Source organism: Pyrus communis, chromosome 10 (assembly GCF_963583255.1).
Source record: "Pyrus communis chromosome 10, drPyrComm1.1, whole genome shotgun sequence".
In the NCBI taxonomy this organism is placed as follows: Eukaryota; Viridiplantae; Streptophyta; class Magnoliopsida; order Rosales; family Rosaceae; genus Pyrus; species Pyrus communis.
Genome location: NC_084812.1, coordinates 26525943 through 26548141, shown reverse-complemented (window position 1 = coordinate 26548141; position 22199 = coordinate 26525943). Strand labels below are relative to the sequence as shown.

At 37.2% G+C, this 22199-nt stretch overlaps 5 protein-coding genes across 5 annotated transcripts; 2 read left to right on the top strand and 3 right to left on the bottom strand.

Annotated features, from left to right (window-relative positions):
- Positions 1-342: 342 nt before the first annotated feature.
- Positions 343-2824, bottom strand: LOC137746962 (uncharacterized). Its single transcript, XM_068486965.1, has 6 exons — positions 2765-2824; positions 2002-2249; positions 1700-1918; positions 1536-1628; positions 1327-1428; positions 343-1204 (listed from the first exon to the last, which is right to left on the bottom strand). The coding sequence occupies exons 2-6, from the start codon at positions 2242-2244 to the stop codon at positions 593-595; spliced, it is 1269 nt and encodes a 422-aa protein (XP_068343066.1). The 5' UTR covers positions 2245-2249; positions 2765-2824; the 3' UTR covers positions 343-592.
- A 3921-nt stretch (positions 2825-6745) lies between these two features.
- LOC137746964 (DNA damage-repair/toleration protein DRT100-like) lies at positions 6746-8152 on the top strand. Its single transcript, XM_068486968.1, has one exon. The coding sequence runs from the start codon at positions 6870-6872 to the stop codon at positions 7974-7976; it is 1107 nt and encodes a 368-aa protein (XP_068343069.1). The 5' UTR covers positions 6746-6869; the 3' UTR covers positions 7977-8152.
- Positions 8153-10358: 2206 nt separating this feature from the next.
- Positions 10359-12782, bottom strand: LOC137746961 (protein gamma response 1-like). Its single transcript, XM_068486964.1, has 2 exons — positions 11645-12782; positions 10359-11104 (listed from the first exon to the last, which is right to left on the bottom strand). Exons 1-2 carry the CDS (start codon positions 12780-12782, stop codon positions 10392-10394), a joined length of 1851 nt encoding a protein of 616 aa, XP_068343065.1. The 3' UTR covers positions 10359-10391.
- Positions 12783-13917: 1135 nt separating this feature from the next.
- LOC137748589 (large ribosomal subunit protein eL31) lies at positions 13918-15580 on the bottom strand. The gene is made up of 2 exons (XM_068488757.1): positions 15422-15580; positions 13918-14303 (listed from the first exon to the last, which is right to left on the bottom strand). The coding sequence occupies exons 1-2, from the start codon at positions 15508-15510 to the stop codon at positions 14021-14023; spliced, it is 372 nt and encodes a 123-aa protein (XP_068344858.1). The 5' UTR covers positions 15511-15580; the 3' UTR covers positions 13918-14020.
- A 2145-nt stretch (positions 15581-17725) lies between these two features.
- LOC137747093 (sm-like protein LSM7) lies at positions 17726-21435 on the top strand. The gene is made up of 6 exons (XM_068487104.1): positions 17726-17844; positions 18103-18170; positions 18265-18346; positions 18819-18890; positions 19013-19065; positions 21134-21435. The coding sequence occupies exons 2-6, from the start codon at positions 18168-18170 to the stop codon at positions 21221-21223; spliced, it is 300 nt and encodes a 99-aa protein (XP_068343205.1). The 5' UTR covers positions 17726-17844; positions 18103-18167; the 3' UTR covers positions 21224-21435.
- The last annotated feature ends 764 nt before the right edge of the window (positions 21436-22199 follow it).

Sequence of the window (22199 nt, the reverse complement as noted above, 5' to 3'; positions counted from 1 at the left end):
GTTTGACAAAAATTTAAAACAAAAAATTCCGTTTTCGTTGGTGAAATATTCCTTTAAACAGCACATGTTAGAATTGTTATTGGGGAGAATGGATCAAGATCCTCTCTTGAGCTAAGCTAAGGGTGAGGATCCTCTTAAGCAAACTCATCGGGTCGTTCAAATTTTATCCAACGATTACAGTTATTATAACTTTTAAAAAAACCCCCTATTTGTAGCCATTGTATAAAATTTAAATGGCCCGATAGGTTTGCTCAGGAAGATTCTCATCTTTAACTTAGCTTAGGAAGATTCTCATCTTAGCTTAGCTCAGGAGAGGATCGTGATCCGGAGAGAATTGCTTATCTTGAAAATGAAAAAACGTGGAGTATAGTTGAAACTCGAGACATATTTTAAGAATCTAAGAGTTTAATAATATTGGAGCTGAAAATTTTACTAGAACCGGACACACTGGAAAATCTCTCCTTCCTACTTCTTCCTTCTCATCTTTTGACGAGCGCTCCTTCTTCCTCCTCTCTCTGCTCCCTCCTCCCTACTTCTTCCTTCTCATCTTTTGACGAGCGCTCCTTCCTCCTCCCTCTCTGCTCCCTCCTCCCTACTTCTTCCTTCTCATCTTTTTGCGACTGCTCTCCTTCCTTCTCCCTCCCTCTCTCTCTGAATGCTGTGGTGCCTGAGGGCTGTGCGGGTAAATCTGTGGCTGCTGCATACCCTGCCTAAACATCATCATCATCATCATCTGCTGCTGGTTCATCTGTTGTTGCGTCGCCTGTATTTGCTGAAGATGACAACTGCTCTCCCCCCTTCTCCCTCCCTCTCTCTCTGATTGCTGCGGTGCCTGGGGGCTGGGCAGGTAAGTCTGTGGCTGCTGCATACCTTGCATAAACATCATCATCATCATCTGCTGCTGCGTCGCCTGTATTTGCTGAAGCTGGGTCCGTAACTCCCCTAACTCTTTAGTACGAGCCTCATCATTCTTCCTCAATTCAACGTTCTCAGCCTGCACAATGGCTTCTCGACTACTCGATGATCTCTTTGATGAACTAGTAGCAGCATACGGCACCATCACAGGTGTCACCCCATGTCCATAACCTCGAACTCTATTCCTATTCTCTGGACCCATCTCCTCGACATAGACTAGAGTTCGAAGTTCAGGAGTGTCTTCTGCTCCATCCTCAACCTTAGATTGAACGACAGTCTCCATAGATGCCTTACCATATAATATTTAAAAATAAAAATGAAAGATTAGTAGTCATAAGACAAAGATAAATAAATTGTAAGATTATGAGTCATAAGATAAATGAAAACACAAATATTTATAAAATCAAATACCCCTTTTTGTTGAGCCGTTTCATCAACCCATGTACTATCTTTCCGTGAATGGGTCATGCGAAAGAAAACAATAGGATCTGGTTCTTCTCCGTGCTCCTTCCTCTTAAATTATAAGTCAATGAAAACAAAACAAATAACTTTCAATCACATATTATAAGTCAATATTAAACAAATTGTAAATTAATAAGTTACTAACGAACTACACACACATATTCTTCCCGAACTCTGACAAATGTCTTTGATCCTGTTGTGTGGTTCAGAGTTTTGGTTTGACGATTGATCCTATTTTTTTCAGCCTTCTCCTGAAAAGTAAGAAAAGAAAATATCAAACGAATGTAAATCAATATTGCACATTAAATCATAAATTTTTTACCATCGTTTTTGGATGATCCCAATATCGCACCATCTCCACCCACTGGCCGGGATCTACATTAGGAGGACACTGTAAGCGATCCTCCCCTTGTCTGCGACTATAGAAGATTTTCTTCAAATAATTCCTGTATTCTTTATGTGCATGCTCGGCAATAGAAAGCGTCATAAGGCGGATGAGGGGCATTTTAACCAGATCTTCGTCACGAAAAGCAATAGTGTCCTACATTAAAAAAAAAAAGTTGTTAATTATGTTTAAAAGTATTTTGCTAATGATATTTTATAAATGTAAAACAAAATACATACACGTATGGCATTCCAGAAAGCTTCCTTGACATCTTCATCAATCAATCGCCAATCAGTCTTCAACGGAAGATTTTTGGGATCCTTGACCTCAGACGCAATCAGCTTAGAAAAGTTGACGCTATTGGCACTAATGCATTTCCCAGTCGGACCAAATTCACAATATTCTTTTCCTCTCCCATCTTTGCTGGCCCATTTTATCTTGCCAGGCCCACGAGTTCTCCGTTGAGTTCTCCATTGAAGCATCGTTCCTTAATAATAAAAACAAACATTTGTAAGCATAAATAAACAAAAGTGTATGGAACGATAAATTTTTTTTTTTTTTCTCTTTTACTGATGACAAGACACGGTTATCCATTCTTTTCGAATATTGGAAAGATTAACAAACGCATTTCAACTTCCCACTGGCCACAAATCTGGCTTCCACATCAGCAGAGGGTTTCGAACCTAAAACCTCCAGTTTTTAGTTTTACGGAAACCTCGTAATCCGTCATTTATCACTGAACCACTAACTCTTGGTTGAACGAGAAATATATATATGAAGTATATTGATTTTGTGATCCTCATAAAGTAATATGGTTGGATGGTGAGTGAATGACCAAGTATAATTCTCATCATTTGAATGGAAAGTAGACTAATTAATATACTTCATATATATTTGTTTCGCCAACGAAGCATTTTGTGGTGTTTTACTAGCAAATAAAAATAATCTACAAGTACTCAAACTCACCAAATAAAAATCATCTACAAATACTCTAAAACTCACCACTTTCGGAATGCTCAGATTGCTCCTCGAATTGTTCATCCACGGCTTCATCATTAGTACTCATCTAAAATAAATGAAAAAAAAACACTGATTTTCATTACACAGTTTAATTTCCTTAAAAAGAACACAATAGTACATATAACTATTCGAAAGATAAATGAGATTAATCGTCAAATCCCTAATTTAGGTGGAATCTGAAAGCCCTAATTTTGTACCAATTCAATAACAACGATCGAAAACCCTAATTTTGTACCAAATCAATAACAAAATTTAGGTAGAATCTGAAAGCCCTAATTTTGTACCAATTGGCAGCAAAATACAGCAGAATACCTTGGAAGGAGATGAAGAGCAGTGGCGGCGAGGCTGGAAAAGAAATGCCCGAGGGTTCCAAGGGAAGGAGCAGCGGCACAGTTCCAAGGCAAGTGAAGGTGAAGGAGAAGGAGATGCACGAGGGTTTTGAATTAGGGTCAGAATTCATGTCGGATAAATCCTCATATCCGACACACTAGAATATAAAATACCGAAAAAATCCTTTGTAATAAATCACTATCCAACATGAATGCGCTCTTCAAAGTTAAGGCACATATGGGCGGGAATTTTGCCGCTTCGCATTGTTGTCAGATTAAAAGTGAGCTAACGTCGGATGCAGCGGACATCTGCTGTTTATATTGAGTGAGGATCCTTTTGCGAGCATCTTAGAGATTCTTAAATCGTGTCCGTTTATCGTATATCATACGATTAAAAATTATTTTAAATACTTTTATTTTAAATTAAATATGAATAGTACCTGACAAAAATTGACCGTACGATTCTCAAATCGTGTCCGTTCATCGTACATTGTACGGTCAGAAATTATTTTAAATATTTTTATTTAAAATTAAACATGAACAGTACTTGACAAAAACTAACCGCACGATGTACAATGAACAGACACGATTCATGGATCCTCACCAAAAGGATTTGGAGAGGATCCTGTTGGTATGTCTAATCTAACCGACACTATTGCTTTATTATCTGACACTAGGTAAATTACTTGTCGGAAAGGAATCCGGGTCCTCATCATATCCTCATTGTGAGGATTCTGGGAATTGGTAAATCATATTCGTTTATCGTACATTATGCGATCATATATCATTTTAAATATTTTTATTTGAAATTAAATATAAACAGTACCTGGAAGAAAAAAAAATTTAATTGCACGATTTACGGATCCCCAGAATCCTCACCAAAAGGATCTGAAGAGTATCTTGTTGGGTTGGAAAGGTCTTATCCATCCAGCAGCATATTGTATAAAATTGCCACCACTCTTTGACATATTAAGCTAATTTTGTAATAGTGGTAATTAACTTCTTTTTCTCCTTCACCTTCAGAATTATCTATTCCAATCAAATTATGTGTACCAAAAAGTCATGTATGTTTTAACTTTTAAACCACTTATCTTTTTGCATATGTGCCAAAAGCTCGACTTCTACTTAACCGACCCTTAACAAGGAGAAATTTTTACGTGTATTTGAAAGACTTATCATGTATTATACTATTACAAGTGTTATAATATGAGTGGATGATATATATAATGACTCAAATCTAAGGTATTCGTTTCATTGGTAAATTAAGAGAATAAGGCTTGCTTAATTAAGTGAACCTGCACTAATGGTTTTCAGTCCTTTAACTGGGAAAGAATAAAATGGGAAGGAAAAGAAGAGCAAATAAATAATGAAATAAATGAACCTCCATACAGTACTTCCCGTCTGGCCTGCCGACCGGTGCCATATATGCATGACTGATTAAACATGCAGTGCAGCAGTAGGGACAAACTTCCAACGACCAAAACATGTTCTATCCCCATCTTATAATGCTAAAAAAGTTTCAAGGTCGTGTTAGTTTGTACTACAGTTTAGTAATATTTGTCTTTAGTAGTAAGGAAGAAGTTTTGAAATTAAGTATCATAAATTACGAGTTTAAAATCGATTTATTTTCCATCCACATAGTATAAAGAATATCATTGTATACAAACACAACACAATAGGGTAAGACGAATAGAGACTCCACGAACTGGAAAATCTATTTCCAAAAGGTAGTAGCCAAAAAAAATGGCAAACGCAATCATTTAACAAATTCTTAGGCATAGTTAGCTTAGGGATCCTGTCGTTTTTTCCCTTGTCTAATATTTCAACTGTTTTTCTTTTCCAATTACCCACCTTCATAAACATAAACATATAAATTGCTAGTGGACTGAAAGAAAACAAAACAAAAGACCCATGGGAAGAATAAGTCTAGAATAATATATAGAGAATTTTAGACTCCACATGCATGATGTGATCAATTTAGGACTGTTTTTTTTAGGTTTTTTTTTTTTTTTTTTTCGTTTGGACCATCTTCGTATACTTGCTATGTGGCCTCATGATCGAAATCGTATACTGTTTAGGTAACTCTTTAGAAATCAACCTTGTAGAAAATTTACCAAATTATAAACCGTTAGATGGTTTGGTTAACATTATAAACCGTTAAATTAACTTATAATTGCAGTGTGTAACTAAAAATCTTGGTCTATTTATTTCTTGGAAAATAATTAGATGCATAAACTGTCTTAAATTGAATAATGGACCAATGTCAAACAAAATTGCCAAATGAGAAAGGAGTATATGCCTCCTAGGTGAATTGATCATTGCATCATTTGAGAAGCAGATGGGGATGTGATTAATTGACAAAGTAAAATTAAAACCATTATGGTTTTTGTAAGAAAAATTATCTTTCGGTGTCAGAAATAATTAGGGTGATAATAACTGATGTGTATAGTATTACTCAGTAAATTCCTAAAAGGACTTGTTTAATTGGTTGGATGATGATTATATACACTAAGGTAAGGTAGGGACACAAATATAATTAGGAGAGAAAAAGCCTTTCAATCATTGGATTTGAAATCCGATTTGACATTGAGATCGTGGTGGGGACATATATGTGGATTGGATTATCAATTTATCATGCTTTGCTAGTTAATGGAAACTTAGTGATTTCATTTCAAACATGTCTTGTGATTAATTAGGAGGAACTCAAAAAATGTGGAGAAGAAACCATAACGGGATGACACAGTGGTTGGGGACGTCGTGAGTTCAATTTTTAGCATTGATGAATTACATGATAGTGGCCATAGAAATGGTGAAATACTTCTGTGAGTCTTTTTGGCCCTGAAAAGGTAGAGTGCGGTAGCAAAAGACACCAGCTAGTCCATTTAAAAAGAAAAGGAAAAAAGAAAATGTGGAGCCTCTTCCTATGGTAGATTCTTAGCTTATTTGTTTGAGGAAATCACAAGGTCACAAAGGTGATTATATCGATTGGGTTTGGGATTTTATTGCAAATTCCGCATTGATTCATTTTTTTTGGAACAAACGATATTAACTACATTAAGGGAAAAATTAAACTTAACCTCACAATGAATTAACAATAATATAGTTTAAATTCGCTTTTGCAAGAGTCAACATTAAAACCTCTCATTTTTTAATATTTTTTATAGACAAATGATTCATGCACGTCGTTTTCACTTTTATCTTCTTTATTTTCAACTTTTGTATTCAACAAAAAGAAGAGACAATGACAAGATTTGAAAGGAATGTGCAAAAGGTGGATGGTGAAAACACAGAAATCACTCTCTTAAAATTACCTTGGGCTTTTAGGGCTTTAGTTTTAGCACAAAGTTTTCACAACCAAACCAATTTGCTTTGGTAAATGAGTCTTATTAGATTACATGGGATTCATTCACCTAAACTAACTAAAATGTATTAATTAGTGTCCATGCATCAATGCATGTGTTGTTAATCAGCATTTGCATGTGCTAATCCATATTCAATTAAATCCTTAAACCGCTTTTAATCACATGCACACTGAACCTTTGTCCCTCTCCTCCTTCTCTCCCATATCCTTGCTGCTGCTCCTGCATATATTATCACTCTCACTCCATCAACTTCCAAACCCCCATCTCTTTCTCTCTCTCTCTCTCTCTCTCATATGAATTAACTGTTACAGTCACAGAATCCATCCACTCTCATCAAGTGAGCATCTAGAGAGAACCTCTCTCTCTGTCCTCTCTCTCTCTCTCTCTCTCTCTGCCATGAAGATGGTGAGGTTGCTCTTAATCTCAATGGCAACATTCTGTGCCATTGTCTCAACAGTGAGCTCCTCTTGTTCGCCATCAGACCTAGCAGCACTTCAATCCATCAAAACCGGCCTCACCGATTCCTCCTTGGGCATCTTCAACTCCTGGGTCGGAACAGATTGCTGCGTAAACTGGTACGGAGTCAGCTGCGATCCCACAACCGGCCGAGTCGTCGACATTAATCTCCGAGGCGAATCGGAAGACCCGATACTCATGAAATCAGGCCAGTCCGGGTTTATGTCCGGCTCGATCTCACCCCAAATTTGCAGCCTCGACCGTCTCACCACCCTCGTTCTAGCCGACTGGAAGGGAGTCACCGGCAAGATTCCCCAATGCCTCGCCACCCTCTCCAATCTCCGAATCCTCGACCTTGTTGGAAACAAGATTTCGGGCGGGATTCCGGCCGATATCGGCAACCTCAAGATGCTTACGGTCCTCAACCTCGCCGATAACCAGATCTCCGGTAAGATTCCGGCGAGTCTCGTGAGCCTCTCAGGGCTAATGCACCTGGACCTCAGCAACAACCAAATCTCGGGCGAGATACCGGCCGATTTCGGAAAACTCAAGATGCTCAGCCGGGCTCTGCTGTACCGGAACCAGCTCACCGGGTCAATCCCGGACTCCATCGGCAACATGAACCGGTTGGCCGACCTGGACCTGTCCAGGAACCAATTATCGGGTCGCGTACCGGATTGTCTCGGAAAAATGCGGGTTCTTTCGACGTTGAATCTGGACGGAAACTCGTTTTCTGGTCAATTACCGGCGTCCCTTTTGAGCAATCGGGGTTTGGGGATCTTGAATATGAGCCGAAACGGGTTTGAAGGTAACATACCGGACGTTTTCCATGGAAATTCGTACTTTATGGTGCTCGATTTGTCGTACAACAAATTGAAGGGTCCGATTCCCGGTTCGTTATCGTCGGCGAAATATATCGGGCACTTGGATCTGAGCCACAACCACCTGTGCGGGGCGATTCCTGTGGGGAACCCGTTCGACCACCTCGGAGCGTCGTCGTTTGCCAACAATGATTGCCTCTGCGGGAACCCGCTGAGTACCTGTTGATCGTATGGTTTCGGCCGGTTTGGATTGTATAAGTTATCGTATCGGTTCGTCTCGCTCCGAAGTTCCGGGCAAATGCACATTTTAATTTTATATAATTTCTGTGTAATTGTAAGATTTATTACGTGGCTTAATATCTTTTATTTTAATTTTATGAAAAAGTATTAAGTTCTATACAATTTGGTTGAAAAGGACAAGGGTAAAAACAGAAATGCAAATGCATGCACGTGAATGGAGCAGCACGTACAATAATTTTTTCGTAAGATTGAGAGAGAGATAAGTGAGTGTAAGTGAGGTGAGTAGGCAAATCCATCACCTACTTTATTTGTTTGTATATTTTGTGCATTATTTGCATGGGAAATGGTATTATCTACTTGTTAATCTCAAATGATTTTAAAATGCCTCTTATTATTTTCATCTCTTTCTTGGAGTAATGTGCACAATGGTTCATTTCGAAATGCAAATAACAACTCTCAAATTTTAAATGCAATTTACATGTGATTGTGTATGAAATTGCTCATTATGTTTTCAATTGTAAATATAACATGATCAATGTGAAAGCAGTTTGAGAACATAACATTTCAGAAAACGAACAAATTGATAGAATTTAGAGTAACTACTTTTTTTGCTTTTTTTTGTTTTTTTTTCTTACTTGAGAGCAGTGAAAGGCATCATAAGTTTCACACAACAGAGAGATTCGAATTGGGTGGGAAAAGATTGCGAGCAACTTATATCACTATGATGAATGACATGGACTAATTGAGGGACAATGGGATAGTGCTTTGATACGACTCGGAAAGTTAGGATGCTACAAATCTCAAAGCTTCAAAGTTTTCCTTCTTTTCTTTTCATGTATTAAAAAAGGGAATAGAAAAGTTTGAAACAGTCTTTACCACGCTATAGAACAGAAAACAAGGCATTTAGATACGCTGATACAGTAATTAATAATGTTATAGTCAGTCGTTCATGCCTAGTTAACACATAACAAACTTTGTCACACTATAAGACATTTAGATGTAATAACAAACAATGTTACACTCAACCTTTCATGCATGGACCACTGATGCATTTGTCACCTTATACGACAGATATTGTAATTAGCAATGTTACAGTCAATCAATCATGCATAAACTATTGATGCACACACACGTACTCTACGCACGTGCATCAACGGTCAAAAATCAGCCGCGTAACCCAACTTAAACACTGCTCTTTACTTTACTAAATATCCAAACAAAAATTCAACACATGTAAGAAGGGTAGCTGCCACCATTTATGTTCCATTTAGGTCAAGGATCTCACACAGCAAATAAACACACATCACATGCATATCTAGAGTACATGCTCTCCTCTTTAACTATTTGCGGCCCACTCACCCATTGAATTTACTCACTAAAATGGTCTGACACTGCCCCATCATTTCACAGTACAGACAGTTACAGTTAACGCCCAGCCGCACGGTACCAAATACGACCATGGTTTTGCCAACTTGCGCGGGTTTACTCATTGACACCCACCCACCATACCCCATGGGGGGCCAAGAGTCACAGGACCACTCTGGATTCACAGAGGCCAAAATTGGATAATTGAAAGGAATATGGCTCCCAATAATTCAATAGAGACCAGCATAGACAGTCTGTAAAACTAACCAAACGTCCTTAAATACGGTTATGGGGACGTCTTCCTCGTCCCATGCTTCATCATAAACGTACTACAGACTTGTCCTAATCCCAACCTAATTACCTAACAAACCGGAATCGAACTACAGGCTTAACCCCAATCCTAACTTGTTATCCCACCCTCTCTTAGCACTTGAGCTAACCCGAAGAGCTTTTATCGAGATAAGATTTCATCATAATACAGAATATGATTAGTTATGAACGCAATTTGATTCTAGTCTTTATTAAATTATTCATACAACAGGCAAGTACTAACAAGTAACACCCCTTTCCGAACTTGTCAAAATGTCTACCACAGCACAGAAGAGGGACTGGTGTTGCAGCAACGCGCCCAGGCTTCTGCTTTGGAGGACTCACTTAACCTAATCATACACGTAATTATGTATTTTTAAGCCTATATAAATGGTACATACTAAACAGCAAGCAATGCTAAAGAGTCTTATAATTGCAAACTTTCGACGCATTATCAGAACAATTAAGCTTTTCAAAACCAAGGAAGTTCCATAGTGTTTTGTTCTCAACCTAAAATACTTAGCAGATGATTCTATATTCCCAAATTCCGAAATGAAAATTCGAATACTACAATAGGATGTCAAATTATGAAACTACTCTTTATAGAATTGAGAAATTTCTGGCGAAAGAGTTATTTGACAAGCATGGACCTTTTTTTATATGAAAGTAAATATCGATACAAGCCAATGCTCTATTAAAGAAAAAATGAATAAAAAATTTCTCACTATCACATTTCGGATTCAAATCCAATATTCCAAAATCCTTCTGGAGTAAGAGGGGGAGCATACCTATACCGATGACGAGAAACACCTTCATGGTGCTCACAGCGAAAATTAGGCTTATTATTATCAGTGTCCTTACCACCGCCGTTGTTGGGAAGGACAGCGTCATAGAACTTTTTACACTGCTTGCATTCAACTCCTTTCAAATTTTCCCGCTCAGCTTTCTTTCTCACAGGTTCCACAAACTTGAAGCCATTTTTACCGGGCACTGGAACTGGCAATTGTTGCTTGTGTGGCCTAATTACAGCATTCACATCCTGTGTTTCATCATCTGAGCTATCTAGACTCATGTCATTTGGAGCTGGAACTGGACGATCAGGAACCTGTTCCTTTGTGGCTTTATTCAAGTTTCCTCTGATGTTCTCAAGTGGAGTATCAAGAAAATCATCGTGTGGGTCACGCCCATCTTGGCCTTGACGGGACCTAGTATCCACCCAGCTGGAAGCAGGCCGTTTTCTCCCAGCTACTAGGGTAGATTTTGATGTGGGAGGGCATTTTGGTGCAATGGGGAAGAAGGAAGTAGGAGAGATAGGACTAGTTGCTTGAATTGGCTTGCTTCCTTTCACATCCTCTGAGTTATTGTTACAACTGATTTCATTCCTCACATTTTTTGTGCATAAAGCTGCTGCAGAACCATTCTGATTTTTCTCTACAATTTCTACAATTTGCAATAGATGAACCATTCAAACTGGGGTGCCAGAAGTGAAATCACAAGGAAAACCCAACCACAGGCTAAAGCTACGTGCATGCATGCTATTCCCCAATTACATAAACCTAGGAATCGAAAATGTCCTTAAAAGTAAAAGACACCACTTGGACTTCAATTCAAAAGTACTAAAGCTACGTGCATGCATGCTATTCCCCAATTACATAAACCTAGGAATCGAAAATGTCCTTAAAATTAAAAGATACCACTTGGACTTCAATTCAAAAGTAAAATACAAAGATCAGCCATCCCAATATCATCTGGTAAAGCTATGTTTGGAAAATCACCATAAATTCCCATAATACATATTTCTTACAACAACGTCAATTAAAAGGTAACAGACGAAGATCAGTGGACCCAAAATCATCTAGTAAAACTACATTTGGCAGATGACCATAAGTTTGTAGTAACAAATATTTTCTTTAGAGTATTCAAATTTATATTCAAAAGACTAATAAAGGTGGAAAGAAGAAAAAAGCAAGAGCATCGTACCATGGGAAGTTGATGGATTCTGATCATTTCTCAACAAATCACTTCTATCTTCCAACTTATTCTGCAGTTGCATATTCTCCCTAGTTAGACCAAGCTTTGTGCGGAGATAATTGTGCTGAGATTTCAAATTTTTGTAAGCAACTGTAAGATCTGTATACTTCTTCATCTCAGCCAATAAACCCGAGGTCATTGATTCAATTTGTTGATGTAACTTTTCACGTGAATCCGTTCTTTTGCCCACTTCACCAGCCATGCCTCTGAGATCCACCTGAAGCTCATCAACTTTCTCCTCTAAACCAGTTACTTTGGCAAGAAGCAGTTTTTTCTCCCTCAAACAACCCTCCACTTCGTTGTTCTTTGAGAGGAGCTCCTTTTGGAGTTTACTAACATTTTCTTCCAAAATTTCCAATTTGGCCATAAGTAGTTTTTTGTCTTCTTCTTGATCATTTAAAACCTTTTCTTTATTCACGATCTCAGAAGACTGATGCTCAATCTTTCGAGATAAATTTTCTTCAAGATCATTTCCTTTGGCTATTTGGTTAATCTTTTCCCCAAGCTCCTCTTGGAGTTCATCAACTCTATTTTGAAGATCAATCAATTTAGCAAGAAGCGCATTTATACCTTTTTCATTCTCTTTCAGTTGTTTTTTCTTATCCATAATGTCAGCGTCTTTGGATTGAATCACTCCAAGCAACTTACTCTCCAATTCCATTCCCTTATCTACTTCTGCAGACTTCTGCTTAAGCATTCGCTCAAGCTCATTACCTTTGACCTGTACACCTTTCAGTTCGGCAAGTAGTTGGTTCACCTTCTCTTCACTTTCCCTGGGCGGATTTCCCTTGTCAAGCTTAAGTAAGCGGTTCTCTTCAAGGGTTTGTTGCTTTTCAGCTCGAAGAGTTTCAATTTGACGCAAGAGATCATCTTCTTTCTCTTTCCATTGGTTTTCAAATTTCTGGAAGCTGTTAGACTTGGATTGGAAATATGTATACAGCTGGTTGCAGAAAACATATTCAATCTGAGAAATCCTGTCTTTGGCCTCCTGAATCGTGGCAACGAGTAAAGTACTAAGCCCAGAGACATAGTCTACATCATCCCGTTCACTGTCAATGGGGTCACAACCTACTTTGAGAGAGTCCATCCCTGAATTTTTTACATAACAAATAAAACACAAATACAAAAATAAGCAAAAAACAAGTAGCCATAGCAACAATTATCATCGTGTTCGATAAATATAAATTTCTGTAGTGACAAACAATGAAATTCATCAGAATGCAAGTGACAAACAATCTCCGAAATATCAAAAGAGTAATGCCTAAGAGTACCCACACTAATCAAGTAAGGGAAATTCAATTATTTTCAAAATAAAGCTAAAAAAATTGCGAGGAACTGACAAAGCTCAAGATTCAAATTAATAAATAAACACAACAGAAATTTGAATCAGGGAGAACATTACGGTTCTGTTTGGTTGCAGTGAATGTGGACTTTGGCCCTTCCAAATGCCGAAATCAAAATTCCGAAATCACAATCCAATTCCCCTCTCTATAAACCCTAATTTGGACAAAAATAAATTCTAAAGGTCGTAAAAAAAAAGGAGGGAGAGAGAGAAGTCACCTCACTGGAAATTAGCTCTATCCGTCCGAAAGTAAAATGCAGAAGATTAACGGCATCCCAATCGATCGATCGATAGCCCGCTCTCGCTCTTTCTGTCAGTGTGTGTTTGTGAGTGGCTCTGCAACTTCTAGGGTTTGAGGGGACATGCTTGGGTGCGAGGAGAAATGAATTAACTGAAAGGAAGACTGGCGGGACGTTATAATTTTATATACTTTCGTTTGAAACGAAGCTTCGCGGGCACGATTGATAGGCGCGCGTTAGCTTGCACTTGCACTGGCGCTGCAAAGTACAACTGTCAAAAAGACAAGCTCCAACCCTTATTTATATCTAAAATTTTTAATTTATAAAATTTAGGTTTTAATTCAGAAATAGTTTTTCTGTTCTAATCTTGCTGGACTAAAATTTTAGCTCCAAATTACTAAAGAATGAATTTAAACTATTTTTTTAAATTAACATTTTTAAAAAAAATTATGTAGATTGTCATAAATTAATTTTATAAACATTTTAATTTAAAAATATTTATATTTTGATAAATATTGAAAAAAAATCACTAAATTGATACATGAAATACTATGGAAGAATATGAAATTAATACAAGGGACAATTAATAAATTTTTTAAATTATTTTAGCCTTTCAAAAACTCTGATTTGGAAGTTCCAAGGGCGGACAAAACCAGGCCACACATCCTCAATTAAATAAAAGTACATCCGAAATTGGGATTACCTAACTAGAACAAAAACTGGGGTTTAAACTTTAAACTAAGTTCAGCCTTCTTCTTCATCGATCACCTTGGTGCCCAAGCCACTAAATCCCTCTGGAGGAACCTCTGTAACAGTGACTAGTGAGTAAAACTCTTCCTTGGCATCTTCATCATCGTTTCTCTTCCTTGCAATGCGGACACGTATCCTTCTTGGCACACTCCGAATACCACGGCTCCATATGTGCTTGTTAAGCTTAACATCCACTCTGACATCAGTGGTTCCCATAGACTTTCGAGCAAACTTCCTGATTTCCTTTATCGCGTTTGGTGCCTTCTTCTTAAATGTGCTGCATGGGAATCGAGATGATGGTTAAGTTTTTTTATACAAGATAATGGTTAATTAGAAGCGAGATAAGCAGATTGCACAACTAGGCGCCGAACACTGAGAGAACATAGAAGGAAATACTGCTGCAGAAATGGAGTCTGCACCATAATTCAGAGAACCATATATTGTCTTTAACAAAACTTGGTTTCTGGAAAAGTAACCGTTCATTCTTTTAATCACAAACAGTCAGGATTCTCATCAGTGCATCATAAGTTACCAACAAGGTATTAGTTCTACAAAACCCTTCGATTCCAAGAAGCTCCAGGTTAGTTGCTTTTCAAAGTTCTTAATGTTTTTCTATTCTCGACAATTACCCCAAAATAAAAACTATAGAATAGGGTGAAACAATTTGACCATCCCAAACAAATAACAATCGAATGGACCAAAGAAATTTGGCACATCGACAATTCACTTCAGGTGCTAACACCAAACCCTCGTTAATTCACTTTCCGGTGACAAAACCCCATTCGCACACCAGCTGCTAAGAACCAAAGAAATCTCTAACCAAACTGAGTTATAAAACAAAGACAAAGGTCATTGTTGACCATAAACCCTATATTCCACTACACCCCGGGTTCAGTTGGGCAATGTCAAAATCAAGAATGTAACCAAGTAAACAACTAACGGAGCAAATATTGCTCGCAAAACCCTTCAATTTAAGCCATCAATAACTATTACAATTGCATCGGTGGACATCAAAGAAGTTAGCAAGTCAACAATTCAATTCACCTAAGACCAAACCATCAACAATGTTCTTGTGAAGCAACTAATCAATACCCTAGTTCCATAAAACCATCATTGCAAAGGGAATCTCCAAATTTTTAGGAAATGAATGAAGCTATAAAAAAAAATATGAACAAGAGCTAAAAACCCTAAAATATCACTCCAAAACTAATATTTTGATCAACTAAACCAATAAATTAAAGAATGCAATCAATCAAACAATTATCCAAAAAAAAATTAGCTCAAAAAACCAACAAAATAAAACCATAAAAATCCAAAGATTAAATTAAATTAACCTCCTTCAACTCGTCTAAACTAATTAGCTAGAACAAAACAAGTAAAATTTCGAGGGCTTACCATCCATGCAAGCGTTTGTGGAGGTTGATGGTGTACTCTCTGGTAACGACCTCCTCCTTTCTCCCCTTGCCACGGCCCTTCTCCGCCATTGTTAAAGCTCTGAGCTCACCTCCGCCTCCCTGCTGTCCGTCGGATGCTCAATAAGCATAAGCCCTAGGGCTTTAACGATCGCCTTCTCATAAAATGCCCTCATTTGTCCAACAAAACTACATCATTGTCTGTGCTATTATGAACAAGATGCAGGTTAATTTTGTCTTTCTAGTTGCTTTCAATCCTTTCGTTGGGCTTGTGTTAAAAAACTGGGCCAGACCGAACTAAACACCGTAGCCCAAATGTAGGATAACAACTTTTTTTTTTTTTTAATTTTATTAAACAAACGATATTTATCTACACCAAGAGAAGAGAGAGTTGGCTAAGCCTTCAAATTTTTCTTTGGCGAGAATCAAACCTAAAACCTCTCGCATATAAGTGAAGAGGAATATCACTAAACCGTAGTACTGACAACTTAAAATGAAAGGAATTTCAATATAACGATATTCAATTTTACAAAAGTTTTAACATATGAGGCGTCGTGTTGTTGGTTTAAATACTACAACAGAATTCCACATTTTGAATAAATTTTTTGGCATAATAAAAATATTGTCACATGATGTTACTATTTCACTTAAATTATAAACATGTATATTTGTTTTGTTTATATATTTAAAAGTGTGACATGTTAAGTTATTAACTATATCATCTCCTCGTATTATGATACGTAGAATGATAGTACCATATCGACGGTGATAGTGGTACACGCCTATGTGGATTATAGGTAAGTCCTTAACCAGTCTAAGAGAAAAACTAAATTAGACACCAGTTTGTAGTTGTTGTGTCATCTTAGAACCAATAAAGTGACGGCATGTAACGAAAACTCAAGACCACTTCCCCTATTAACCAAAAAGAATGACAATTGTAAACACGAATTTTCCTGAAACAAGAACATATGTACAACATAATATTTTGTATTGATTTTAGGGTTACAATCTCTTTTACAATTTGGTCCTCTGATTCTATCTTCGTAAGGTGTAGATTTGTGAATGAGTTGTTGATCCAAAGGGTCGTCGGGCTTGATCTAGGGATGAACAATTGTGTCGATTTGTTGATGTTGTTGATCCAAAGGGCCGTCGGGGCTTGATCTTAGGATGAACGGATCTTCAAGGGCTTTTGGGCTTGATCTTGAAGAACGGGTGTGTAGATTTGTTGATGTTGTTGATCCAAAGGGTCGTTGGGGCTTAATCTTAGGATGAACAGACGATGAACGATGAACACTTTCTTCAAGGCCCGTCAAGGCTTGATCTTGAAGGAGGATTTGATGAAGAACGAAGAGGGCTTTCTTGATCCTTCGGAATTTGCTTGAGAGCTTTAGAGTTTCAAAGCTTCAAGGTTTTGGTGTGATGTGAATTGGTCTCCTCCCCCCTTTATCCCTTGATGTAAAAGCCTATTTATAGGCTTTGAGAATGAATCACCACCATCCTTTTTTTTTTTTTTTTTATGAAGTGAGTGGATGTTATAGGTGAAATGAGTGGAGTTTGTAGGTGAAGTAAATGTGTGATGTTGGTGAAGTAAGTGGAAGTTGTGCGTGAAATGAGTGGAGTTTGTAGGTGAAATGAGTGTATGATGTAGATGAAATGAATAAAGGTTATAATTTTAATGCAATGGTCAACATTTATTTCACTGACATTTCGATGTCTACAACAATATTTGTTTGAGTTCAATACTTAATCATGCATTTGTGTGAATTTTTTTTTTTTTTTGAGTACATCAATATCTTTGACACTCAAGAGAAGGGAAGTTCGACTAAACCACACAATGAGCAGCCTAATTTAGTATCGAATTCGTCATTCACGAGATTTGAACCTAAGACCTCTCAGAACATGAATACCACTAGACCATAGTATTGAGTGGCTTCAGGAGAAGGGGTGTTCAGCTAAATCACACAATGAGCAGCCTAATTTAATATCGAATTCGTCATTCATGAGATTCAAATCTAAAACCTCTCACTTCTAGAGGAACATAATACCACCAGACCGTAGTATTGAGTGGGTGCATTTCTGTGATTTAACTATAAAATTTTACTTTATTTGATAGAGGTCTTTGGCCATTTACCAATTTTTACTATAAACTTTTATTTTAACCAATTATTTCAAAACTTTTATTTTAGCTAATTCCATTTTTACTCTTTTAGATGTGTTGTCTATGTGACAAATAGTGACGGATTTTTTTAATGCAATATATGATGGAAATTACCAATAATAAAATAAATAAAAAGAGAAAACTCAAAACCCTGTACTAAAGCTTAAGGCTCCCGCTAAAGCTGCCATAGCGTCTCATCTTCTTCACTGTTTCATCTCTCTCTTGTTTTCCAAAGCACAGAGACAAAGGTACTGACTTTCACAATAGTTTATGCTATTTTCATTTAAATTTTACAATATTTTATGCTAATTTTATTTTTGTGGGAATTTTTATATCTTTCAGTCGTCCTCGATCTCTTTTGGGTTTTTTGGATTTCTCAGAAACCCTAGATTTTGATTAAATGTTTATAAGTTTTTACACTCAAATTTTACTTGATGTGCTGCCATTTGGTTCATTAAATTGATTAACTTTTTGTTTCTTTCTTTTTTTTCCCAATGTTTTTTTAGCATTTTAGGGTTATTGAGTAGAGACCTTCATCGGCGAATTGAAGAACTGAGCGGAGCCGAATAAGATGGTAAGTTTAAGACCCGCGAATATTTATAAAAAAATAAAAAAATAAAAAACTGAAATTTTTTGTTATAGTTTGAAATTGTGTTTCTGTGTTTCAGTCAGGGAGGAAAGAAACAGTTTTGGACCTGGCCAAGTTTGTGGACAAGGGTGTCCAAGTCAAGCTCACCGGCGGTAGACAAGGTTACTATAATTTGCCGAATTTTTCAAATGAATTCTAGTTAGTTAATTTTAGATTCTGGATTTAGTGCACAATGTTGTAGGTCTAGCAGTTTGTTCTATTTTTCGTGGATTTGTGGGTTATTGGTTGTTTGATTACCGTTCAATTTAGGGGTTCACGCTTCAAGCAGTTTTTTGGTTCTATCTAAAACAAGAAAGAAGAGGTTGCAAGATTCTAATCGAGCAATCTCGAAGATTTAGAATGTAGAAATATACACTCGTTGTAGGTTGTACAGTAAATGTGTTATGACATGATCCAGGGTATGTGGCAACACTGCAGAGGCACTAGCTGAGTAGAAATAGACCGTCCTGTTTCTTTTGCTTCAAGTATAACATCAACTGGATCTATATCATACTCGTTAAGAAAATATCAATGAGAGTTTTTTGACTTATTATATATCCAGTATGTGATATACTGTTGTGAATTTGGTTACAGTGACGGGGACTCTTAAAGGTTATGACCAGTTGTTAAACCTTGTTCTAGATGAAGCAGTGGAGTTTCTAAGAGGTAAATGTTTCACAGCATTCTTGAAATCGTTTACGACGTATGTTTTTTAAATTCACGATTTTGGAACTTTTCTACAGCTGTGAATGCTTAGTTGACTTGAGAATCTTTCCCTTGTGTTGCAGATTCTGATGATCCATTGAAGACCACTGATCAGACCAGGCACCTTGGCCTCATAGTATGTATTCTTCTAGTTTATCTCTGTTGTAGGATCTTAAGAAAACTGCACAGGAACTTGATATATAATTATATATTGATGTTGGCTGTTGTAGGATCTATGTTTTGTTGTATTCAACTATGCCTAAAATTGTTAGGATTTGTGGTATGCTTGGTTGTGACACTTTCTGTGTATCTGATGGCAGCATATTAAGGGGAGAGATGAATACTTCAGGAGAAAATTAGAAAAGAAAGAATAATCATCAGACCCAAGAAAAGCTTAGCATATTTAGAAAATGGCTGAAATCTCCTTGCTTTATTAGTCAACTATATTTGACCAGGATTAGGGGAATACCCCCCAAGCTGATCCAACCATAGGAAAAGCTGTGAAGATTAGGAAAACAAGTGTGCATGTATGATCAGTAGGTACTGCTCCGAAGAATAGGAAAACAAGTGCGCATATACAATCAGCAGGTACTGCTGTGATGAAATTGAAACGACCAAAGTACCCTTGATATAAGAAAAGCTCAGAAACTATAAGTTTCAGTGCAGATATCAGCTCGTTTGAGAAGTTCAATTGGGTTGGGAATCCTGCTTAAAAACTGTGTTAATTTTTTAATTTAGTTTTCCTATTGAATGCTTTTCTCATCTCTATAGCATATTATGGAATTTTGAGGCATCTAGGGCGAAACCCAGAGCTTGTATATTAGCGTAAATATTTTCTGTTGGGCATGTGACCCACATAACTACCCGTTGCATGCTCATAACTTGAGACTTATCATAGGTGAAAAGTTCATTTGATCCCTTGGGGGTTTACTGACTTATCTCATAGTATGTAAACTTGTAAAGTTCAGTTCTTGGTTAACTCCTCGGACTGATATTTGTTGGCTTTAGTTAATGCATCATGTCATCCTACAAGTATGATATTTGTAACATAATGTGACATGCATCTGTAGGCGCCTTGACGCACATAACTTCTTCACTATTATTCTCTTGATGTAATTCAGTTAAATATCTGTACGTGACTGGTACCTCAGTTCCTTCCCCATCTACTAGCCAAATTCAAATTTCAACCTATTTTTGAAACAATATTCAAACTACTACCCTCCTTTAGAATAAAAGAGCTAATTTTGTGACGACAAAGAATGCGAGCCCATTAAATGTACTCCAATATTCCTTCTCAACCTTGGCCGTTGTCATGACATGTTGAAACACCAAAGACTCCTCATAATACTATATTTTTCCATAAGATTCATGAGATACTCCGGTATAATTTTCTTTCTCGTCATCCTCTGCTGTTCCCTTCATCCTGGCTGTGTGCAGGAACAGTTTCACCTCTCCCTGGAAGAGTGACAACTAAAATTCAATTTGCTGACCTCCTTATAAGAGTCTGAAAGAAAGCTGATTTTGGAACCATCTCTTCCCTTTCTCACCATGGTCGTATTAGGAACATATCTGCCGTGTATTTGATTAGTTTGGGTAGTATCTCGTCCTCCCAACTTGATTTCTTTTTGCTCACTTTAAAACTTGAACAACAGCTGTATTCATAGGTATTGCACCAACACATTCTTTCCTGGAAAGACATCGTTGTATGCGCCTTCCTCTCCCAGGAGGGGATATTAAATCGTTTTAGAGGGGTTACATGATTCATAAAATACCTGTCTGTGGTCCTTTCTTTTTTGTTTTAGTGAGTGGAATATCTGATACAAATCCATCATTTAATCAGCTGCTAAAAGTTGGTCTGCATATTCGGTTTTCTCCTTGTTGAGCAAATTGCTCAAACTTTCTTCTGCCATTGAAGGGCAGTATTTTTCGGTTTAATCTTCACAAGCTTCCACTGAGTCTCGGAACTAGTTTTCCAATCCAAATAATCCTAGATATGCATTTTCCCACGCAATCAGAAACTTCTACTTCAATTTCTGCTTTAGCAATTTGGCAAAGTGCTTGTGCCCGGTGAACTACCCAGAACTTCTAGCCATTTCGGCAGATTTGTGTGTTTTCCTTCATTCGGATTTAGTATAATATTATTGGTTATTTTGCTGAGATTGTGCTCCACAACAAGTTTTGAGTGTGCACTATTATGGTGTCAGGTTTGCAGGGGAACTGCTGTAATGCTTGTGTCGCCGACAGATGGCACAGATGAGATTGCGAACCCTTTTAGCCAGCCCGATGGTGCCTAAACCGGAGACCTTGCCGTGCCTCTCCTGACAACACCGCTGATAAGAAACCGTGATGAGGTGGTTGTACCTTTTAAAACATCATGCACAATTTAGGGTGGTTATGCCCTTGGCCTTTAAATATGCTGTATATTTGATTAGTGACTAATGCAAAACATTAAGATGTTTATGACTCCGTTTATTTTAGATATCTATTAAGAAATTTGTTATGGGAATTATTGGATGCTTCTACAAAATGAAACTCAATCGAGTTCAAATCTTCTGCATCCAATTTGTGTGTTGCCTCTTTGGCCTGTATGATTGATTGACACGCATTCATAAACTTAACATTTCTTAGCTCTGTTTTCATGAACTTGACACGTTTCAATTAATGATAGAGGTCACACACAAAATGGATGCGGAAGATTTGAACTCGACTCAAGCTGCCCTATCCTTAACTACAAACTTTTTTCCCGTCACTTAACATTACGGTTTAGTATCCCCACTTGTGAGTGCAGATTTTGTGAAAGGGGTGTGCTATCCACATCCCATTTTACTTCTCACACACCCTTTGATAATTTATGTCTGTTGATCTTCTTCAATTCATCTGATTCAACGGTCGAAAATTTAAAAAATGTGTGAGAAGTAAAATGGGGTGTGTGGATATCACACCCTTTGTGAAAATATGGGGATTTTCACAGAATGACATCATTCGGATCGAACAAACTTTTGATTTCATTTTTCCATCTTAAAGTTAAAAGTAGGAAAAGCTAATTAACTTTTTGGATTGTATGCTGATTTTGTTTCTCCACTACGTTTATAATAAAAGAAATTCAACTCTCTAGAATCTAGATCACTAAAGGTCGCAAATAAATAAATAAAAAACAATATCAAGACAAATATCATGATCTTAAAACCTACGGACATCCTTAAAATTCAACGTTTCAACAATAAAAAAGCTGAAGATAGAAGCTACTTTTTCTGGTGATTATCATTAAAA

Excerpts from the sequence above, each read along its gene's own strand:
- LOC137748589 (XM_068488757.1), bottom strand. The coding sequence starts at position 15,510 with ATGGCGGAGAAGGGCCGTGGCAAGGGGAGAAAGGAGGAGGTCGTTACC. Across the intron at positions 14,304-15,421 it reads CACAAACGCTTGCATGGATG|CACATTTAAGAAGAAGGCAC; the intron begins GTAAGCCCTCGA and ends ATTCCCATGCAG.
- LOC137747093 (XM_068487104.1), top strand. Across the intron at positions 18,347-18,818 it reads GCTCACCGGCGGTAGACAAG|TGACGGGGACTCTTAAAGGT; the intron begins GTTACTATAATT and ends ATTTGGTTACAG. Across the intron at positions 19,066-21,133 it reads CCAGGCACCTTGGCCTCATA|GTTTGCAGGGGAACTGCTGT; the intron begins GTATGTATTCTT and ends TTATGGTGTCAG.
- LOC137746964 (XM_068486968.1), top strand. The coding sequence starts at position 6,870 with ATGAAGATGGTGAGGTTGCTCTTAATCTCAATGGCAACATTCTGTGCC.
- LOC137746961 (XM_068486964.1), bottom strand. The coding sequence starts at position 12,782 with ATGGACTCTCTCAAAGTAGGTTGTGACCCCATTGACAGTGAACGGGAT. Across the intron at positions 11,105-11,644 it reads GAATCCATCAACTTCCCATG|AAATTGTAGAGAAAAATCAG; the intron begins GTACGATGCTCT and ends TGCAAATTGTAG.
- LOC137746962 (XM_068486965.1), bottom strand. The coding sequence starts at position 2,244 with ATGCTTCAATGGAGAACTCAACGGAGAACTCGTGGGCCTGGCAAGATA. Across the intron at positions 1,919-2,001 it reads CTTTCTGGAATGCCATACGT|GACACTATTGCTTTTCGTGA; the intron begins GTATGTATTTTG and ends TTTTTAATGTAG. Across the intron at positions 1,429-1,535 it reads TCAGAGTTCGGGAAGAATAT|AGGAAGGAGCACGGAGAAGA; the intron begins GTGTGTGTAGTT and ends TTATAATTTAAG.